This window comes from Schistocerca nitens, chromosome 4 (assembly GCF_023898315.1).
Source record: "Schistocerca nitens isolate TAMUIC-IGC-003100 chromosome 4, iqSchNite1.1, whole genome shotgun sequence".
Taxonomy (NCBI): Eukaryota; Metazoa; Arthropoda; class Insecta; order Orthoptera; family Acrididae; genus Schistocerca; species Schistocerca nitens.
In genome coordinates this window covers 517,103,560-517,127,581 of record NC_064617.1, presented here as the reverse complement: position 1 = coordinate 517,127,581, position 24,022 = coordinate 517,103,560, and the positions used below count along the sequence as shown (strand labels likewise).

At 41.4% G+C, this 24,022-nt stretch overlaps 1 protein-coding gene across 1 annotated transcript in view; it reads right to left on the bottom strand.

Moving 5' to 3' along the window:
- LOC126252408 (dual specificity protein phosphatase 22) overlaps positions 1 to 24,022 on the bottom strand; it is a 571,353-nt gene that overhangs the window by 14,548 nt on the left and 532,783 nt on the right. The window contains exon 4 of the mRNA XM_049953298.1: positions 6,795 to 6,966. Within this exon, the coding sequence (XP_049809255.1) occupies positions 6,795 to 6,966 (172 nt within the window). The remainder of the gene's footprint in view (positions 1 to 6,794; positions 6,967 to 24,022) is intronic.

Here is a 24,022-nt window from a genome sequence, read left to right as displayed (position 1 = left end):
GCATTTCTCCGCCTCACACGAGGCATCAAAACAACGTTCTACAGGCAATGCCGGTCAACTGCAGTTTGTGTATGAGAAATCGGTTGGAAACTTTCCACATGTCAGCACGTTGTAGGTGTCGCCACCGGCGCCAACCTTGTGTGAAAGCTAAACATTTGCATATCACAGCATCTTCTTCTTGTCGGCTAATTTTCGCGTCTGTAGCACGTCATCTTCGTGGTGTAGCAATTTTAATGGCCAGTAGTGTACAAACTTCCGTAGATCGTAAATGTAGCAGTTTAAATGTTTAATAGTTATCACATAGCATTATACCCTACGTTCAAACAGTTCACAGCCTACTCCCATCTCCAATAGAGACCAGAGCAGTTTACATCTAAACATAATTTTCGATTGCTTTTTCAACGTCATACAACTACACGCTTTTTAGTGATGAAGCAAGAATTTTTTAAAATGGTAGGAACGACTGTGCGCGCTAGAAAACATTACTTGCACTTGTGATATCTATTTTAAATTTTTTAACAATTTCCCCTACTGTTCGGATAACATAGGGGTAATAGCAACGTCTTTATTTAATCAAACACCACATCGTGGAGTTCACCGGCCGAAGTGGCCGAGCGGTTCTAGGCGCTACAGTCTGGAACCGCGCGACCGCTACGGTCGCAGGTTCGAATCCTGCCTCGGGCATGGATGTGTGTGATGTCCTTAGGTTAGTTAGGTTTAAGTAGTTCTAAGTTCTAGGGGACTGATGACCTTAGAAGTTAAGTCCCATAGTGCTCAGAGCCATTTGAACCATTTTGAACCGTGGAGTTCCAATGGCGGCTGTAGTCTCACAGTGCTGCTTCTGCTGCTGCTAATTGACGCCGTTATCACGAGTTTATATGACATGAAGTCGTGCCTCCTGCCTCTCTGCCCGAAGCAGGTGCATTGTTGTCGTTCCTCGGCCCTGTGACACGCAGCTTAATTATGACGTTTAACTACAACAGATCGCACACCCCTAACACTTTTTTCCATATATTTTGCAGATGCTCTCTGATCAAAAGTATGAGGACATCGCTAAGAATGATACTGCTTCTGTATTTGCGATTGGATAATTGTAAAATAATAATATTAATAATAGTAACGCAAGATACATCTATGACGCTCAATATCATTTCGTCTTTCGCCTGTTAACGAACTGTATTACTTCTACTTGCACATCTTTAACATGACCACGCGCCTACACGTCCATACTCCGATCTCGGAATACACACTGTCGAGGCCAATTAATGCCACATTAGGCGATTTTCACGGTTAGACAATATTTGCGGCTGAAATTGAAAAGTGCCATACTTGAAAGTATTATAATAGCAAAATTGCGGCTGGTAGGGTGGCGCTAAATTGAAAATTGGACGTCACACTTGCGACAAAAGTTTGGGGCTTTTGCAGTTGTGCTATAATCAATGTGCGACACACATCTTGCAATTTGAGCTCCATTCTCGACTTAAATGGCTCTGAGCACTATGCGACTTAACTTCTAAGGTCATCAGTCGCCTAGAACTTAGAACTAATTAAATCTAACTAACCTAAGGACATCACACACATCCATGCCCGAGGCAGGATTCGAACCTGCGACCGTAGCGGTCGCTCGATTCCAGACTGTAGCGCCTAGAACCGCACGGGCACTCCGGCCCGCTCTCGACTTAAATACTTACCTACAGTAGCTTTATACGTTGTTCGCCGTTGCAGAAGACATAATCGTCTACGAAAACTTTGGATTCATAGAGTTGTTATGAATCGTCTGAGTAAAGGAAAGTATGTGTTGCCACAGAAGAATGTTAGGGACTAAGCGCATAAATTCTTTGATATCAATGTATGTCTGTAGCACCTTTCGGCTTACTGTTATCCAATATTAAAACTAACAAAAGAAAGAAAACTAAGTTATGTGATGATGTTGGTGCAGAAGAAACACTTGCAGTAACATTGAGTCAAGTTTTTGTTATCAAGCAGAGACGTAATTTATTTTTTTTATTTCGTTACAGGCCAACTAAGGACCTCAAAAAGATAACTATTTTTTCTATTTTCCGCCATCCTGATACAACGCTGCCTCATTTTCTCAGCCTCAGCTCTTTTCCTTTCATCTAACCATCTGACGCCAGCTACTTTTCTGTTTGTTTTATCGTAATGAAAACTTTTGAATATCTTTGCTTCTAATCTGAATGTGTCTGTGTTGACTAAGGTCTCCCATACAATCTACACTTCCTCTACGTCCTTTTTCGTCTTGCTTTCCCACCCACTATCTTTGCCTGTTTTGGATGAAGGTGTGGATCTCCTTTGTTGATCTGTCTTCCTTCATTCTATCTAGATGGCCATTTTGTAACACGTCTTTTCCTGATCGCGTCTATTATTTTAGGGCAAAATTAGTATATTTCCTCATTTCAAAACACAAGTGCCAAATAGGTGTTAAGAAGACGTAAAGTTAAAGTAATCTTTCGTCCTCCTTCCAAAATATTGCCACTTTTGGGCACCGTCAAATACGATTTAAAAGAGTTGCACAAGGCACGCATTTACAGTATTCCGTGCGAATGAGGCACATCATTTATAGAAAACACGACGCGCACCGCGTAGGGCCGCTTTGTAGATCATCAACGGCATACTCGTCTCCTTCAATTCAACAAGTCCGCCATTACCAAACATTGCATTTCCACTGATCATTTGAAGAAATACAATGCAACAGAAAGTCTGGCCATATGTCAAACTTTTGGAGCTCCATCATCAATGAATCAGGGGAAATCCGACTGTCTGAGTGCCTTATCAATCGGGACGGCGACTTACTGTTAAATTCTCCATGGGTTCATGTCATGCTCTGAGTTGCCACCGTCGTTCTGTGGTTTTATCGTACGAAGACAATCGAGCTGGTATCGATACGGCAATAGTTGCCCACGGAGGGCGCCCAGTGCAGCTCACAGATCTGCAGTAGAAACGCATGCGCTTTAGTAGCACATGCGAAATGCCAACTGAACACACCACACACGTGCTGGCGGGGTCTTAAATACGTGAAGTCAGAGGTCATAATTCCTGCGCATATTCCTCTTACTCTCTCCCACTCTGTACTACTTGTGCAACTACCCCACCAGCCTACCATTCTGTGGTCACCCCTGGTGTCCCTCCAGTCTCTGAATTCTGCGCAGTCCTTAGTCATAATCCACCTCTGAACTGTTTCTAAGATATCCGGTTTCCTTCCTGAAAACAAGGAGCAGCTAGAAACATGCGATATGGCTTAAAATATGCGGGCATTCTTTGTATACGCGTGACACTGAGGCAAAGCCTTACTCATTCAGAACTGTAGCGACTCTGGCGAGAGTGATGAGTGATTTTGATACCACGAATGATGACCGTTTCAGTACAAGAGTAAACGTTAGTCTTCTCTACATTCGTTGCAAGTTGCGTTGTGATGGCGTTATTAATGTGAAAGCGTGCGTTCGTGGGTGCGACAATTCAAAGGAGGCCGAACGTCATGAGACAACGAATCAAAACAATCTCCCAGTCCCCATCAAACACCATCAAGTCTGACGACACACGCTGAAAAAAAAAAAAAAAAAAAAAAAAAAAAAAAAAAAAAAAAAAAAAAAACTTTAGATAAATTTGATGGTTTATTCAAGGGAAAGAGCTTCACCATTTAAGCAAATCAATAACGCGTTGCTCCACCTCTGGCCCTTATGCAAGCAATTATTCGGTCTCGCATTGATTGACAGAGTTTTTGGATGTCCTCCTGAAGATTAAAACATCAAATTCTGTCCAATTGGCACGTTAGATCGTCAAAATCCCAAGCTGGTTTGTGGGCCCTGTCTATAATGCTCCAAACGCTATCAATCGGGGAAAGATCTGGCGACCTTGCTAGCCAAAGTAGTGTTTGACAAGCACGAAGACAACCAGTAGAAACTCTCGCCGTGTGTGGGCGGGCATTATCTTGCTGAAATATGTGACCAGGGTGCTTTACCATGAAGGGTGTAAGTGTACGTTTTAGTAACACAAAATCCTGCATGTCGACCCGGAAACACTGAAAGGGTACTACAAATGAGGGCCACGAATCCTGATGGACAACCTGACGGCTGCATGTGTGTAAATTTGCGAGATGATGTTGAGCGTGAATGTGATTTTCTTTTCAACAATTGTGACTATGTATGAGACATGGATGCCGTTTCTGAAACCTGAACATAGGCGCCAGTGTATGTACACTATCGCACCACCACCAAAAAAATTTCGGGCTAACACTAATGCCCAAAAAAGGGTTGGAACACTGGCGTAATCCTTGGTCAACTGTGCTTCAAAGGGCATGCAGTGACAGGTACGATTCCCACGATGATTTTATGAACAAGAACTTTGCCGGCACTGCGTAAAAAGGCTGCAAATGTGATCTTTTGTCACGACAATGCACTGACGCATCAGGCGGACGCGACGCAGGAGTTTCTTCGTGAAAACAACTCTGGAATTGTCTCTCATGCTCCTTGTTCAACCTGACCTGGCTCACATAGATTTATGACTTTTTCGGATGATGACTGACACATTCTGTGGTGGAACATCCTCCAGTCGTGCTGCTATTCCATCAACGATATTCTAGTGGTGGTCAAGACAGACTTCTCGGGAAGCGATCTCAACGCCAACTGAATCGTGGTGTCGATGTTGTGAATATTGTACACGGTTACAGGAAGACTACATAGAGAAAAGACAATTTCAAATTTTGTGTGTGACTGTTTTGTGAGAAATGAAATAGAGACTTTAGAGTTAGAAGCTGCATTCATTTGTAAACCGTTTTTTTGTATCGTCTTCAAAAACACACGATTCTAGATTCCTATGTACAGTGTGACCCAAAAGTCTGTTAACATTTGAAAATGTTCTAATTCACGGAATAATATACGTAGAGAGGTAAAAGTTGAAAAACATGCCTGAAACGATATGGGGTTTTATTGAAACCAAAATCTAGTGCAAAACCGGCCAACAGGTGGTGCTGGACAGCAACAGTTCAATCATGCTGTATGAGAGTCGCGTATAAAATCACCTGCAGTGAGAGAGGGAGTCAGATGCACCAGCAATCGTGGCATGTTGATTTTACCAAAATAAAAAGCACTATTAGCGAAGCTTTACTATCAGAATCGACAGTCCGATACTGCACCTTTACGATGTCGCCATAAAAAGGGTATTCGAACGCATAAAGGTCTTGTGACAACCGTCACTGTAAAGGAAATGATTACAAGGTTCGAAGCCAAGGGTTGTTTAGTCGATTGGCTCCTTACTGGGTGACCAGACACAAGTGCTACTTCTGCTTGGACAGTTCAGGAAGCAATGGAGCCTTTAACGGGTGCAGCGTCGCGTGGTGACGTCAGCGCTCGTGAAGTCGCACGTCGCAGCGGCATTCCACGCACTATTGTTTGGAGAGCGCTAAGACATTGCCTCGAATGATATCCGCACAAAATCCAGCGTCATCTTGAACTATTAGCCACCGATTTTGTGACGCGGAGAGCATTTGCGGCGTGGCACTTCAAAAAATGGGGGAAGATGACGATTGTTTGTCTAACGCATTGTGGCCCGAATAGCCATTCACACTCCGATGGTCAGTCAATACTAACAACTGCAGGATTTGAGGTACCGAAAATCCTAGTACTGTCGTGGTGTGGCGCAGAATTATCAAATCAATTGTGACAGAACGCCTTTTCTTCGAGGAAATGCGGCGTGGTGTTTTTCAAACTGTCAGTGTAACGGGTACGAGGTACGCCTAAATTTTACAGAATTACATTGTCTCTAGCCTGGCTGATAAACACCTGCTGGAAGGTATGACTTTAACGTAGAGTGGCTCTCCATCCCATATTGCTACACGTATAGAAGGTATCTTGCGCACATCGTTTGGTGAGGATCACATGCTGAGTCGCCACTCTCTTTATGGTTCAAATGGCTCTGAGCACTATGGGACTCAACATCTTAGGTCATAAGTCCCCTAGAACTTAGAACTACTTAAACCTAACTAACCTAAGGACATCACACACACCCATGCCCGAGGCAGGATTCGAACCTGCGACAGTAGCAGTCCCGCGGTTCCGGACTGCAGCGCCAGAACCGCACGCCCACCGCGGCCGACCCACTTTCTTTATGCCTGGCCTCCCAGGTCCCTAGACCTCAGTCTGTGTGATCATTGGCTGTGGGGTTGCGTGGAGTAGCAAGTCTATCGCAAACGTCCGACTTCATAAGGGATGCGAAGAGACAAAACCCCTCTGCAATTTTTCACCATACGTACCGATATGCTACACAGTGCTACTCACTATAGGGGTTGTTGATGAATGACGGCCGATACGTTGAACATTTGTTATAAAGAACATCGTCTTTGTTAAAAATCAACTGTTTTACTGTTATGATAATTATTGCTTCCGTAATGTTGATTTCAATAAAACTTAGCATCATTTCAAACATGTGTGGCAGTTTTTACCTCTCTACCTATATTGTTCCGTGAAGTATTGAATTTTAAAATTTTAAAAGACTTTTAGGTCACATTGTATTATTTTGTTTTTAAACGGTGCTGGTAGGTTTCACCAAACACAAATATTCACGAAAAAAAAAAAAAAAGGAAATTGAAGTCTGCAGAGTGAAACGGTCACACAACATAACACAAACATGAAACTATTTAGTTCAGACAAGGAATAAAAAGTCGCCAACTTTAGGCTAGCACTGGTGCCGGACTGCGGACTTACTGTGTGTGTTGGGAACCCAGTATAGTGACGGACCAAACGCACCCTCAGCCGGCCGAGACGAGGCCGGACTGCGCTTACCTCGCCCAGCCGGTAGGACTCGAACTCCTGCAGCTGGTGCTGGAAGCCGAAATTGGGGTTGGCGACGGCGCGCCCGACGCGCACCACCTTGAGCGCCTCCTTCCAGGAGAGTGACGTCACGCTCATGATGTACGCCACGGCCACCGTCACAGACCGCGACATGCCCGCCAGGCTGCAACACGGTAGGCGCAAACAGGTTACACCCAACTGTGTACTTTAGAAAGACACACGTATAGTCAACTCACACCATAAAACATGGCACCCCCTTAAAACAGCACGCTGGTCATTTTGGAGCACTGTAGCGGGTATAGAATTGTTCACGTGACCCTACACTGCTGGGAAAACAGCTGTGAAATGGTTTGAATGTGCCAGCCGGTTACATGGAATCAGTACAGTAAGATGGATCAACCTAGAGACATGACAGAATGCCAGAAAAGATCTATCCTGTTTGAACGTGTCCATGGCTACACAGCAAATGAAACTGCTCAGCTTGGCCTATCAATGCAGACTGTCCAACGTGTGTACAATGTTATGGCAGGTGGGAAGGGGGAGGGGGTGGGGAGCAGCAGTGCCTATGTGTTTTATGATGACCGCTTCTGGCTCTAGAGTGGCGTGTGCGGGAAGCTGTGGGTATTGCGGCAAGAACCGAGTCAAAAATGCTCACTCAATAACTTTCTTTATCATTCGATGCTCCCATAAGTGAGGTAGATGGCTGCGAACTAGGTGCTATCTGTAGCTAGGTAGCAGTGATTAAATTATGCTGCAGCAACTTAACAGCAGCTGGCGTTGACAGCGCCGTTGCAGATGCAAGTTGGGTATTGCATGTTAGTAAAAACAGTCGACTTGCTGACACATGCAGATCTATTACACACCATTTTAATCAACATCCAATGTTTCAAAAAACCATTTTCATCTATTTTAATCGAACATATTTCAATTAGTAATAGGAATTTACAGGAGCATGGAGTACACTGATTCGTAGCGATTGTAACTACTATGATAAGCCCTTTCTTTTTTGTAGTTTATTTACAGCTGCTTATTTTTTAACAATGTAACTCTACTTCCTTTCTTTGTTGCATGTATTTAGCATAATGGCTAGGCCTGTTTGTCCTGACAGTTTGTTAAGTTTATAGTGAGTTTCCTATTAAGAAAAGTCAGAGGAACATTATATATTTCGTATAGAAAGTATAGTTTTGTCACTTTAGAAATAAACTTAGTGACCAGGATAAGCCGTGGGTATCGCATTATGACGCTTTGTGTATACTGAAGATCGCAGAAAACGATAAAGGAAACAAACCTTTTGATTTACTGCTCCAATAATATGGAGAGAAACAGAAAAACCATACCAGTGATAGCTACTTTAGCAGAGTTAATGATACAGGTTTTACAACACAGAAAACAAAAAGAAAGTAACAACGTACCAAAATCTCTCGACTGCCATTTGGCGTGCGGATAATGGTCTATGTATTCCTGTTCCTAAAGCACTACAAGATCTTGACGGCGATAACTTGTGTAACTATAGTGGCATACAACTTCATGCAGGTGAACAAGCTCATAACTAGTTGAATTACACTTCTGACATTTTAAAACCAAAGCTGTATACATTAAAATATCCTAGACTAAGGAATTCGGACGTAATGAGGGGATAAGCTGGACAGCTTGGTTCCAGACTCAAAGAAAAATACTTGTTGGAACATTTATATTCTTAGAAAAAAAGCAGACTTTTGTCAATATTTCAAAGAAGATTTGGTGCAGAGCTCAGATATTATCAGTTTAATGAATAACTTTGCAATGGAATATAATTAAAGAATGGAGACTGTTCCTGGATTCTTCTAAATGTTTTCTAAAGGCTGTAATATATACGACTATGAATTAGTATCATAGCACTTGATGTAAATATGAAGGAAAATTACTAAAATCTATTTATAGTTAAAATAAATTAGTTCGTTCATACTTAGAATATGTCCGGCGATTTAAAATTGCCGTGTTTACTCCTTGACCAGCAAAGTGGCTATACTAAATACCTTTCTTTATTGCAAAACTGGGACAGTAGGGCACGAGATAAACATTGGTTTAGAGAAAACCGGCTTGCGAAAAAATCTGTGAAGTCCGGAGATTACAACGTTTTGCTCAAGAACCTCGTAGATCTGAAATACAAAAAGCTCTGTTAAGAGAGAGAATGTTTGAATTAATCCTTTGCTGTTCTGTCAGAAGCGACACTGAAAGAGGGCGTGTTTCTTGGACCTGAAATTAAAAAAATAGTTCAATTCAAAATTATAATAAAAGATGACAGTGACAGAGGGGTCTTTGGTGTAATTCAAGGGGATGAAGTTCTTAGCACGCAAAAGGGACCCACGTTATATTTCTATTATAACCAACAGACTGTCTAATAAGCTTCGAGATACACACTTAAACAGCTACCTTCGATTTGTTGCCTGGGGATCAAGTGATGTCAGCGAGGAGCGTGGTGAACGCTTTCACAGACACATTAAAGTGGTGGTGGGACCTTGCTGCGGCGTATGAGTGCAGGCACGATATCTGAACAGTTCGCTACAGATCGTTGTTTAGTGAACGCGGCAGTAGGTTGAGCGTTAACCGACTTTGAACGTGTGATGATAATTGGTGCGTGACGCAAAGGTCACTGATTGTGGAATTAGGATTTTACAGGTCAACGCTGTTCACGGTGGATCTACAGCATCGCAGAGAGAATGTTGCTTCGCGCATAAACCGCCGCACGTAAGGGACATCAAGTCGCCACCACAGAGCCTAATGGGCGTGCGGCGGTCTACTGTGAGTCAGATAGCCGCCCATCTCATTGTGGGGTATCAGGAGAGTATTTCCACCAGGACTGTGTGGAGACAGATGAAACGCATAGATTTCAGCAGCGGACGACCGACATCTCATCCAGTGCCTTCCATGACCTTTGTACATCTGCCGTAAATCAGTTGAATTACTTTCCCTTAGTTGTGCTATTCCCACACACTAGATGTCTCCAAGTCATAGCTGGAAACGTCAGCGGCGAAGCCTGAGTCCGGCGTGGAGGCATCCTCGGATAGCCTAATAGTTAAGACAACAACTTATGAAAAGCAGCAATCTTGATTTTGATCCCTGGTCTGGCACAAATTTTCATTTCTATGTGTACATCTGCATCTACATCTATACATGTACTTCGCAAAAAAGGCGTAGGTTTCCTTGTATCACTCGTAGCATTTCCTTCGCTGTTCCAACCGCAAACAGAGCGATACAAAAACGACTGTCTATATGCCTCCGTACGTGCCCTAATTTCTGTCACCTTCCTGTTCTTACACGAAATGTACGTTGGCGGCGTTAGAATTGTTCTACAGTCAATTTCAAATGCCATTTCTCTAAATTTTCTCACTAGTGCTTCGCGAAAAGAACGTCGTCTTCCCTCCAGGGATTTGCGTTTGAGTTCACAAAGCATATCCGTAATATTCGAATGTTGATCGAAACTTCGGGTAACAAATCTAGCAGTCTACCTCTCAACTACTTCAGTGTCTTCCTTTAGTCCGACTTGGTAAGGATTTCAAACACCTGAGCAGTACTCAAGAATGGGTCGCACTATTTTACAGTATGCGGTCTCCTTTAAAGATTGCATGGGGGCTTAATTAAATGAAATGAAAATAATTTTAATTTCTGCTTTAGTAGCTGTTTGTCCGATTACGAAGTCTCGTAAACGGTTGGCCCTGACTGTTATTATTACGCAATCTGACTGCTTAGACAATAACAAAGAATGAAATGGAAATTTTCATTAACACAATTAATTAATTAAGTCCCCAGCAACTATAAAAACCTACGAAACCAAAGCACAAGTGTAACTGTTCTGTGTGTGGAAGTATGACTCAACGTACGCATCTGGCACGGTTCTTCTTCAATAACATAAGAAATTTTAAATATCATTTATACTGAATTAATTAAAGAAAATAAAAATACCATAATTACTCAAGAAAACCAGAATTACACTCTAATACAAGAACACAAGCCAGATGCTTTGTTGACTGAACCTGTAATGACGCATTATTTAAAACATGGAAATAATGAAAAATAAATCAAGTTTCGTTACCTTCATATATTGACCAAAATCACTCTAATCATTACAATATATCTCCACACCGACTCGCTATTACCACATCTCAACAAGAACTTTTCAGTATCACATCTCAGCAAGCACTCCCTACTAGCTCATCTCAACAAACACTACTCACTACGACATCTCAGCACTGACTACCACGAGCTCTCCCCAAGCACTGCCCACTACGAGTTCTCAATAATCACTGCCAGTGGAGGCGGCGGAACAATGCTCTCCAGCGATCTCTGGCGCTGTGGCTCAGTGTAGCCACCTTTCATATGCCCTTCCTCCACGGGCTAGAATTTGATGCTATTTTTGCCAGCATTGGTGGTGAAAATACCACCAAATTCGTCAAAAAAATACAGACAAAAATAAAAGATAATATTAATACGTAAATATCATATAACTAGATAAAATTTTGGCTTTGCACTGACCTTTCAATAACCTATTATATAGAATACAGTAAGCAATACAAATTCTTTCATGCATGTGACTTTACATAACAGTTTACACAAGTATTATGTGGTTAAACAGTTCAATCAATAGCGTCAGCAATGACGAATATGTGCAGGTAAGAGTCTCATAACTTTTCACAAACAGTAATACACAAAAAATCAGTTTATACAAATATTCACATAAACTCTTTCCATAGCTCAAGAATAAGCAGTTGACAGTTCCAGCAGTAGCACCCAGCAATGGTCAACAGGTGCAAAAACCAACAAGTGGCATTTTTTCAGTAGAAACAGTCCATCAGTGGCACCCAGTAATGTTGAATAGGTGCAGACACCAACAAGTAACACCATTTCAGTATAAGCAGTTCCATTAGTGGCACCAGCAATGTTGAGCAGATGCACACAGCAACAGGTGACATCTTTTCAGTAGAAGCAGTCCATCAGTGGCACCCAGCAATGTTGAGCAGGTGCAGACACCAACAAGTAACACCATTTCAGTAGAAGCAGTTCCATTAGTGGCACCAGCAATGTTGAGCAGATGCACACAGCAACAGGTGACATCTTTTCAGTAGAAGCAGTCCATCAGTGGCACCCAGCAATGTTGAGCAGTTGCAGACACCAACAAGTAACACCATTTCAGTAGAAGCAGTTCCATTAGTGGCACCAGCAATGTTGAGCAGGTGCACACAGCAACAGGTGACATCTTTTCAGTAGAAGCAGTCCATCAGTGGCACCCAGCAATGTTGAGCAGGTGCAGACACCAACAAGTAACACCATTTCAGTAGAAGCAGTTCCATTAGTGGCACCAGCAATGTTGAGCAGGTGCACACAGCAACAGGTGACATCTTTTCAGTAGAAGCAGTCCATCAGTGGCACCCAGTAATGTTGACCCGGTGCAGACAGCAAGAAGCAACATCATTCCAGTAGAAGCAGTCCATCAGTGGTACCCAGTAATGTTGACCAGGTGCAGACAGCAAGAAGCAACATCATTTCAGTAGAAGCAGTCCATCAGTGGTACCCAGCAATGTTGAGCAGGTACACACAGCAACAAGTCACATTTCTCAGCAGAAGCAGTTCCATAAAATTCAGTATCACTGATCACACTGTTCATCAGAGTTTATAAGCAGAAATTAAACATGTCCTAGTGGCACCAATCATTTAGAAAAGGTACAAGTAACAGTCCATAATTTTTACAATCACTGATCACACAGTTCATCAGCAGAAATTAAACATGACTAAATGTCACACATCATGTTGAAAAGTGCAGCACCATCACTAATCAGACAGTTCAGGCATGAACAATAGTTTGAATACACATACAATGCTTTTACACTAAACATACAAATCATAACAAACACACAAATGATATCAGATAATTGTCCTATTAACTATTACAATACACAAATACCAGTAAACCTATAACATTTATGGGTGTCAGTGCAAGCCACTACCAACCAATAAAATAATATTTAGGAGATAGGTGGGTAGGATTAGGAAAGGAAAACACACAAAACACATCCACTCATCTTTCATCCACATTAAGTACTACTGTGTAATTGAATAGTGTTAACTGTGTAAATGTAACTCTGTCCAAGATTTGATGTTCATCATGTGTACCAAGTAGTAGTGGCAGCAATGTATAACAGTCAATAATAGGTAAGTCAACGTCATAGTCATCATGTCAAGACCAATGTTTGCCAAGCCAGATCAAAATGTACGGTTGCTGAACAACTGTCAGTGTACCAAGATATGCAAATGCTTCCTCTCTCAAAAAAAAGTATATACTGCTTAGTGATTTGACAAAGTGTGTGTGTAGACAATCTTCCTTCCACTTTAGTGTTCTAGTCTGCCATCTTCATCCTCCTTGTTCCATATGGGCCACAAAAGAAATATGCTCCTCACTTACTTTACCTCTTATCCACCAAAACTCCAATAATCATCAGCATAATCTCAATACTTCACTAATACCTCTTCAATACGTCGATACATATAAACCTTATCATCAATATCATTTACCTTACCTCTTGTCCACGAAAACTCCAATAATCATCACTTAATCTTAATACTTCAATAATACCTCTTCACTACGTCGATATATATAAACCTCAGCACCAATATCATTTCACTTCCATAACAACTCTTTCCTCTAGTCAGTCTCCTCGAACAAGTACAGACAAAATCCTAGTGCAAACTTCAATTCATCATCCAATACAATCCGAAGACACAGTGTCCACACACAACCTCTGTGTAATCCATCTGACCCAAATTTTCTACTCATTATAAATTATAAGATACATTTTGGTTCCTTGTCCATCATTAAATAAAAGAAATGCATACATGACCTCTAACAGACTTAGTTCGAATAACTCTCAGTAATTAAGTACGATTACGGAGTGTGAATAATCATAATATTTCACAGTGTGTACACCACTTCAAGAATTATGGCAAACAGAAGCAAACATGTAGAGAATTTTTGTATCAAGTGTCACTTCCTATTTCAAGTGCTCACGAAAAATGCAGTGTAATGACTGTCAATAGTCTATACCTAGTTTCGGTATGTCATGTCGTTAGCTTCCTTCCTAGTAACATAAATTTATACAGCTTCCCTAAAAACCTCCAGCTCATGTGACTTCTATGAAGTTTCTCGTACTAATGTCGTTCGTCGAATTATAGCAGTTCATTTTCTTATCTTAAAAATATAAGGCACCGAGCGTAAGCAAAACATGCAATAGCGAGTAAATATACCAGTAGAGAACAGAATGTCAACAAGTGGATGCAGCACAATCCTTACAACGAGGCTCTACCAAGCAATCAATCTATAATTAATACTACAGTGTAACCTAAACTCTATGTTCGTACACAGTATATCAGCATTTCTATATTCTAAATTAAAGAGTAGTTATGACAACAAAACAGAAGTGTGTAAATATGCAATCCATACGCACAGCAGCAAACATATATCTTACGTAATAAACAAGTCATTAGCATCATTCAGCATAAGCAAATAAATGTTCATATGTAATCTTAATAAGTAAACATGAAGGCGCAAGCAGATAAATCACAAAGTGTAACCTACATACCTAACTACAGTCAGCACAATTAATCAGTTGACAATTACAATTTAAATAAATAAGCACAGCAGGCACATAATAAAAAGAAATATGACATCAGTGAAAAAGCATTGCAGCCAAGCGATGCATAATATACACAAGTAACAACCCTCCTCATTAATAAAACATTGTCAAAATCAGTTAATGTGTGCAAGCACGTCGCTTCACAAGTAAATTCATAGAACATGAAATTTAGCACAAAGTATGAATCACGTAATCGGGAGCAGCAAATTACGTCTAAAGTACGTACCTAAGTGGAAATATGTTACCTGAAAAATAAACTCAATTAATAGTTACCCTTTTTAGTTTATTAGTTTCTTCTTCGAAATTACATTCTTCCTGAAATTTTCTCCATAGCAAGTCGTCTTAACGTCGGACACGCACAGAATTTACCTAAAGGTCTTAAATATTTTACACAACCGTATCCTGAAAAATACTGAACGTTAATAACATAATTTATAAAGTCACCATAGCATTATACAGAATTTAGTCGGAAAAATTAGACTGTGTATTTATTTACGGCTGTCAGTGCATTCACACTGTGCGCTCGATCAGCTGTAGGCGCGTGACGTATGAAGTAATTGTTTGCGGTCAGCGACTGCCTTTTGCGGCGTGCAGACTTCACTGTTGCTTTGAGTATCTGCCGCCGCCGGAACACGGCGCGGTATCCTTGCATTCTCCACCTGTTTACGTATAACTGTTGGTTTCTCAAAAGTATGTCATTCCACAAAAATTTTTACGTTCGATATATGATGTATTCCCTTAGAGCGCCGAGATTTAAGAGTTTCTACTTCCACAGTATTATCATGTATAATTTTGCGAATCCTATATGGACCGTTATAAAGCAGAAAAAATTTGCGACACAAGCCTTTTCCTTTATGAGACAAACGATGAGACTTAATTAACACCTTTTGACCAACTGACAAAATTTTTAAACGACCAGGACGCTTAGCTGATTTCTCTCTTCTAGCAGCTGCAGATGCAATATTTTGCAGAGCCAGGTTGACAACTTCAGAATGCCGCAGTTTCCGTGAAGGCGGAAAAGGAACGATTTCAGAAATGCGATTTGTTGGTACTTTATTTTTTAATATCAATATAGGCGGTAAAGAAGTTGAGTCATTAGGAAGTTCATTCAGAATGTTTTGAAAAATATGAAGATACTGATCCCAAGTTCTGTGATTCTGATGACAATAAAGACGGCACAATTTATTGATTTCCTTCATCCATCTCTCTGAAGCATTAGATTGAGGGTGAAAAAGTGAAATGAAGATTGGTTTAATTTTACGACGCCGTAGAGTACGAAGCCAAATTTTAGAGCGAAACTGTGATCCATTATCTGATATAACCTTATCAACATGGCCCACTTCTTTAAGAAAATGTTTGATGAAAGCATTAGATACTGAACGAGCTGTTGCTTTGCGTAACGGTGTAAAACACACATATTTTGATGTCAATTCCACTGCTACAAAAATGTACGCAAAACCATTAGTAGATCGAACCACTGGACCGAACAAATCGACTGCAGCCATGTCCTTTAATTTCGCTGGAATGATAGGAAACAACGGTGATCTATGAGAAATAGTTGACATAATTTGCATAAACGAGGTGTGGCCAAATTGTCCAATCTAACAAAGCATCTAAGAAAATTACAGACACCAAGGAAACTACGAACATCACGTTTTGTGGAAGGAACAGCATAATTACGAATAGCGTCTAACTTCTCTGGATCGGGAAGAATACCTTCTGTAGAAATAATGTGACCGAGAAATTTCACCTGAGAACGATCAAATTCAGATTTTTCTAAGTTCACTGTAATGCCAACTCTTGCAAAAATACGTAATAATGAATCCAAAATTTTGTTGTGCTCACTCCAAGAATGTTTAGCAATAAGAATATCGTCAACATATGAAGTAATATTGTCATGAAGATAAACAGGTAAAATTTCGTTTAAACTACGAATGAATGCTGCAGAAGATATAGTAAGTCCAAACGGTAATTTCCAAAGTCACTTTTGGGTAAAACAGTCAAATCCGGTTATTGTTTACCTACTGTCTAGATAGATTGATAGTAGAAGAGTTGTTTTTTTTAGATGCAAAGAATAGTGAAAGAGTAGGCAGCGGCGCAGAAAACTAAAAGAGAAATAGCACCACTACAGCTCGGGGCCCTGTGAGCGCTACGACACATATTCACTTAGTGTAGTGAATCCCCTGAGGACGTTAATAGCTGCACATAAATTTCAGTTTGTGACTCAGTGACAAATCTGGCGGAAGTGCGTACGTAAATCGATCTAACCATGAACATGGATGTATGTCATTCTTAGAATTGCGAAATATCTTAATCTTCCGAACAGTCAAGAAGTGTTTATAGTCAACGTTTTCGCCTCGTGGCGACAAAGACCTACCGCGTCTGTCCCAGTCCCAATGTCGATTATTGTCAAGTTCCCGCGCCTGGCGCTCTCTTGTTACATCCCGTAGATGAAACAAATTACTTTCTTCAAAGCCCTCTGCTATCTGTGATACTAAAATTCGTCTGCTGTCTTTTCCTACGATTTCGCTTTCAATATAATTGTCTTGCTTTTGTAATGCCTCAACTTCCCTTTTGACGCGTTCATTAAATTTTCCCTGATTTTCAACATGCTTATTTATGTTCTGGTACTCTTCGGTTTCTGCATATGGTAATGGAGCTGTGTCATCTGAATCTCTATCCCCATTTAAACTAAGACTTGTCAATTTATGTGAAATCTCCTCAACTCTTTCCGATAAGTCACCTATGTTTTCTTTCTGTTTACTTACGTCTTCCGTAAGTGTCGCGACTCGGGTTTCAGTATTGACACATTTGGTAGTTAACTGTTCATATTGTTGTGTTAGATTATTTATTCTGTCATTTGGTACGGATTCCTCGATTCTCTCAAATATTTCTTCCTTATCATGTGCACGTTGTAAATTTAACTCTGAAAATTTTTGTACTATCACGCGATCTCTTTCTTCCTGTTCTCTATCCTGTTCCCTTTGTCTAATCTCTACTGCAATTAATCTATTATTGTGAGAATTCAAAATCGGTTGTACTTCTTCTCTGATTTCTTTCTTTAACTCATCTTTCATATTTTTGAAACATGTCCCTATTCGTGAGTCTAACCGTGTTTCCATTGTTTCCAACTCTGTTTCTAAACGTGTTGCCACTGTTTTTATTTCAGATCCTAACCGAGTTTCCATTGTTCCCATCCGTGTTTCCATTTGTGAGTCTAACCGTGTTGCCAAAGTTCCCATCTCTGTTTTTAATTCAGATCGTAACTGTGATCCCAAATTTAATATTGCACTCATCAACTGTTCCGTATGATCTGGTTCGAAATTCTTTTCGCCCCTAACATTTCTCGCAAAACCAGTTTCCTTCGTCATAGCTGTAAAGCTATCTGTGTTCGATACTGTTACAGAATCTTCTGTCGTTAATCTCTTATTCTGTGAATTTTCTGATTGAGAAAAATTTTGAAATGGTTCCGGACTATTTTCCCGACTTATTACATTGTTTTCCACTTCATTATCCATCATACTGTTTTCCTCTGTTGGCGAGTTCGCCATGTTAACAATTTCGTCATTCTCACTATCCATCATTTTTGCCTTTTTCATTGATCGCGTGATCATTTACAAAATATACAAAACTCGTCACTATAAAAAAAATTACACACAATGACACTTTATCATCAACAATATCATTCACACGAGATGTTTCCCTCAAACACGATCATCGAACAATTGAAATAATTGCACTAATTGTCAAACCCGTAGACAAGACAACAGAAATGAAATTTTGCAAAAAAAAAAAATACCATTAGAAGAATGACAATTACCAAATCTACACATGCAATATAGACTACAATTACTAAACTACAAATTACTACAACAATCCTACTGTCTACTATTTCTACAATCAGAAGATTCCAAGGGACGATCCGAAGCAGCGGTCGCCACGTGCATGGGGGCTTAATTAAATGAAATGAAAATAATTTTAATTTCTGCTTTAGTAGCTGTTTGTCCGATTACGAAGTCTCGTAAACGGTTGGCCCTGACTTATTATTACGCAATCTGACTGCTTAGACAATAACAAAGAATGAAATGGAAATTTTCATTAACACAATTAATTAATTAAGTCCCCAGCAACTATAAAAACCTACGAAACCAAAGCACAAGTGTAACTGTTCTGTGTGTGGAAGTATGACTCAACGTACGCATCTGGCACGGTTCTTCTTCAATAACACAAGAAATTTTAAATATCATTTATACTGAATTAATTAAAGAAAATAAAAATACCATAATTACTCAAGAAAACCAGAATTACACTCTAATACAAGAACACAAGCCAGATGCTTTGTTGACTGAACCTGTAATGACGCATTATTTAAAACATGGAAATAATGAAAAATAAATCAAGTTTCGTTACCTTCATATATTGACCAAAATCACTCTAATCATTACAATATATCTCCACACCGACTCGCTATTACCACATCTCAACAAGAACTTTTCAGTATCACATCTCAGCAAGCACTCCCTACTAGCTCATCTCAACAAACACTACTCACTACGACATCTCAGCACTGACTACCACGAGCTCTCCCCAAGCACTGCCCACTACGAGTTCTCAATAATCACTGCCAGTGGAGGCGGCGGAACAATGCTCTCTAGCGATCTCTGGCGCTGTGGCTCAGTGTAGCCACCTTTCAAGATGAAACACAATTTCCGAAAATTCTCCGAGTAAACTGAAACCTCCCATTCGCCTTCCTTGTGTGCTCGTTCCATTTCGTTTCGCTTTGCAATGGCATGCGTAGCTATTTAATCGACGTGGCTGTGTTAAGCAGCAAACTGCTAATGTTGCATTCGAACATTATGGGATTGATCTTGCTATTCATCTGTACTACCTTACGTTTTTCTACATTTAGAGCAAGCTGCCGCTGGTCACAACAACCAGAAACTTTGTCTAAGTCATCTTGCATCCTCCCACAGTCACTTAACGATGACACTTCCCCGTACACCACAGCGTCATCAGCAAACAGCCGCAGATAGCTGCTCATTTCGCCCGTCAGATCACTTATTTACATAGAGGACAAGAGCAGTCCTATGATACGTCACTGGCGTGCTTCTGACGATACCCTTTTCTGTGATGAACACTCGCCCTCGCGAGCAAAGTACTGCGTACTGCTACTCACGAAGTCTTGGCTCCACTGCGTTAACAGTTTCCAGTGGGACACCCTGTCAAACGCTTTCCGGAAACCTAGTAATATGGACCCTGTCCGTTGCTCTTCACCCATGGTTTCCACGACACGTTCATAACATAAATCACGTACCTCTGTATAGAAAAGGAGCGAAGTAGTCATTTGTATGGGATGATAACTTATATTTTGTTGCAAATAAGCGGCAAAAACTGTTTAAATTTAATGTTTTACTGTTCTGCAACCAGTTTCAACCTTTGAAATCGTTTTGATGGTGATCTCAAAATTGAAACTGGTTGCAAAATAGTAAAACAATACCTTTTAGCAGCTTGTCCCGGTTATTTACAACAAAATGTCTTTTATGCGAGCAACGACGCAAGATTTTAGGAAAATTCTTAGGAACAATAACTTATCTACGCACAATCTACACAGCAATTGTATCTTCCAGTCAGCAGATAGTGACTCGAGTGCGCAAAAAGCCAATGACAGAGGGCACAAAACATGAAATGAGAAAATGTGAGGGGTAAATACGAAAACAATAGGTGGAGGATAAGCGATACCCCTGCCACTGACAAAGCCGTAGAGCAGACGCTGTAGTCTGTCGGGTAGCGTTCGTAAGACGTCTTACGTTTCACGAAGAGCGCCGTGCGTGCAGGCAACCATGTGCGCGTGGAAGAATGGCTGGAAGTCACGCAGCAAACTAAGGGCAGAGAGGTCGATGCACGGGACGTTAGGCGCATGTTCCGTAATTATCGCCTTCACGCGGCAAGCGTGGCGGGCAACAGCGGCAGTGACAGCCGCAGAACTGGTGACGCTGATGCCAGATAACAGCGATAACACACGCGGCGGAATGAATACTACCGTCAGATATTTGCGTCTCATTGATGGCCGCAGGATTCGCCTTCCAACGCCCTCCTCGCAATGCCATTGCGTTGGGTAGACACAGACATCTCCAAAGATCGTAATGATCATTGTTTGACAGTGACCTTCCATCCTTCGTTCTTTATCTTCTTGTCTTTTGTATACTTCCTACAATTATTTTGACGTGATGTCCGTCTTTCTGGCGGAACTTCCAGCCTTTTATTTAAAAATTACGCCTTCAAGTTTCTCGTTAATCGCTGCTTACTGCGATTTCGTCATTTAAAAATTGCAGTAGTGAAACTGAGATATATAGTTCCGTGATTTAGTATAGCTAGAGGCTGTACTTGACAACCGGAATAAATTAATGATTTGTTCGTTTTAACGACACCCTGGCTCAAATGATTCAGTCGCTGAACAGTTCAAAGAAAACTTAAGTCTTATTTCAAATAGATGCCCCACTGATACAGTTATAGTTAGTGATAATTTCCATCTACCCCCATATGTTGGAAATAACATACAGGGTGTACATAAAGGCTGGGAACACTTCCAATAACTTATTGCACAAGAACCAAACATTGTACAGATATCACACATATTTCATTTCGAAGAGAAACCCTGAAAGTTTTTTCCATGTATACCGCCACAGCGTAGTTCGGTAATTTGCCGATAGTCAGCGCAAGTCACAAACATAGCGAGTTCAGGTGCGGAGCGAGCTTTCTGAGTATTGGCTTTCGACGTAAACAAGTCTACTACACCTGTTCAACGGATGTTTAGAACCAAGTACGGTAAGAAGCCGCCAACAAGGAAGGCCATTTACCACTGGCAGAATAAATTCGTTACGACGGGATTCTTGTGCCCAGCAAAGAGAAGCGGACGTTCCAGTGTGCGTGAATGTGGAGCGCGTACGAGAGACATTCATAAGGAGTCCAATGAAATCGGAGCGTCGTGTATCCCGTGAACTCGAAATGGCTCCAATGATAGTGTGGAATGTCCACCGACAGAAGCTGTCTATGAAACCAAATTGGAGCTAGTTCAGAAGCTCAATGATGACGACAAACACAAACGTTTGGAGTTTTGTTCGCAGTTGCAACAAGTGAATGGGGATGGGTATGACATTGCTGATCGCTTAATTTTTAGGGACGAAGCCACTTTTCACACTAATGGGAAAATGAACCGTCATAATTTTTGAATCTGGGGTACAAAGCCTCCACTCGAATACATTGAATTGGAGCGTGATTCCCCAAAGGTAAACGTTTTTTTTTGTGCCTTGTCACGTCGAAAACTGTACGGGCCATCCTTCTTCGCCGGCAGCACTGTCACTGGATATTCCTACTTGGACAAGTTGCAGTAATGGCTGATGCCTCAAATGCAATCGGACTCTCCGTTCATCTTTCAGCAGGATGAGGCTCCGCCCCATTTTCATCGTGAAGTTCGTGGGTACACGGAGCTGCCGCATCGATGGATCGGCAGTGATACAGAAGGGGACAGTTGTTTCATGAAATGGCCTCCCCGATCACCAGATCTCACTCCGTGTCACTTTTTTCTGTGGGGTCACATTTAAGACCTGGTGTATGTACCACCTCCACCACTGATGTAGCAGAGCTCCGGGAGAGAATACGGGAGCGACTGCCACAGTCGACGATGCCGTGCTGGGACGGGTATGGCAAGAATTCGATTACCGTATTCACGTCTGTCGGATCACTCGTGGTTCGCATACCGAACGTTTGGAAAAAAAAGTCTTTCAGAGATTCTCTTGAAAATGCAATATATATGACATCTGTACAATGTTTAGTTCTTGTGCAATAAATAATTGAAAGTGTTCCCGGACTTCATGTACACCCTGTATGTTTAAAACCTTTGGTAGGTATAAAATGTCCGAAATTGTCCTGAACGATTTCACAGAAAATTATTTTGAATATTAGTTCAGGAGCCCACTCGAAGAGTAGGGGGTTGTGAAAACATACTTGACTTCTTACCTTCAAACAATCTTGAGCTCGTAGAGAGCACAGGGATTACTGACCACAAGGCAGTTGTAGCGATACTGAATACCGTAATATCCAAACTTACCAAAAATAAACGCAAAGTATATCCGTTTATAAGAGTAGGTAAAAATTCTCTTGACGCCTTTCTGAGAGACAGTCTCCTTCCGATCTCGCTGTGTAGGCGTATATAGATATGGTTTGAATTCAAAGACATTGTATCGACGGCTATTGAGGGATACATTGAACCGCCAAAGAAACTTGTATAGGCATACATATTCAAATACAGAGATATGTAGACAGGCAGAATACGGCGCTGCGGTCGGCAACGCCTATATAACACAAGTGTTTGGCGCAGTTGTTAGATCGGTTACTGCTGCAACAATAGCAAGTTATCAAGATTTAATTGAGTTTGAATGTGGTATTACAGTCGGTGCAGGTGCGATGGGATACAGCTTCTACGAGGTAGCGATGAAGGGGGGATTTTCCCGTACGACCATTTCACGAGTGTACCGTGAATATCAGGAATTCGGTAAAACATCAAATATCCGACATCGTTGCGGCCGGAAAAAGAGCCTGCAAGAACGGGATCAACGACGACTGAAGATAATCACTGAACGAGACAGAAGTGCAGCCCTTACGCAAATTGCTAAATATTTCAATGCTGGACCGTCAGCAAGTGTCAGCAAGCGAACCATTCAACGAAACATCATCGATATGGGCTTTCGGATCAGAAGGCCCGCTCGTGTACCCTTGATGACTGCACTACACAAAGCTTTACGCCTCACCTGAGCCCGTCAACATCGACATTGGACTGTTGATAACTGGAAACATGTTGCCTGTTCCGACGAGCCTCGTTTCACATTGTATTGAGCGGATGGACGTGTACGGGTGTGGAGACAACCTTATGAATTCATGGACCCTGCGTACCAGCAGGTGACTGTTCAAGCTGGTGGAGGCTCTGTAATGGTGTGGGCCGTGTGCAGTTGGAGTGATATGGAACCCTTGATAGCGTAGATACGACTCCAACAGGTGACACACACGTAAGCATCCTGTACGATCATCTTCACTGATTCGTCTCCATTGTGCCTTCCGACGTACTTGGGCAATTCCAGCAGGACAATGCGACACCCCACACGTCCAGAATTGCTACAGAGTGGTTCCAAGAACACTCTTCTGAGTTTAAACACTTCCGCTGGCCACCAAATTCCCCAGACATGAACATTATTGAGCAATTCTGTATGCCTTGCAACGTGCTGTTCGGAAGAGATCTCCACACCCTCGTACTCTTACAGATTTATGGACAGCCCTGCAGGATTCATCGTGTCAGTTCATTCCTGCACTTTTTCAGATATTAGTCGAGTCCATGCCGCGGCGTGTTGCGGCACTTGTGCGTGCTCGCGGGGTCCCTACACGATATTCTTCAGTGTATGCAGCAAGTAAATCAATAAGCAATGGTACTTATCACCCCCGGTTCACAAGAAGGTTCGAACAGTGATTCAGAAGTAATGAAAGAAGCTTGCCAGATTTAAAAGA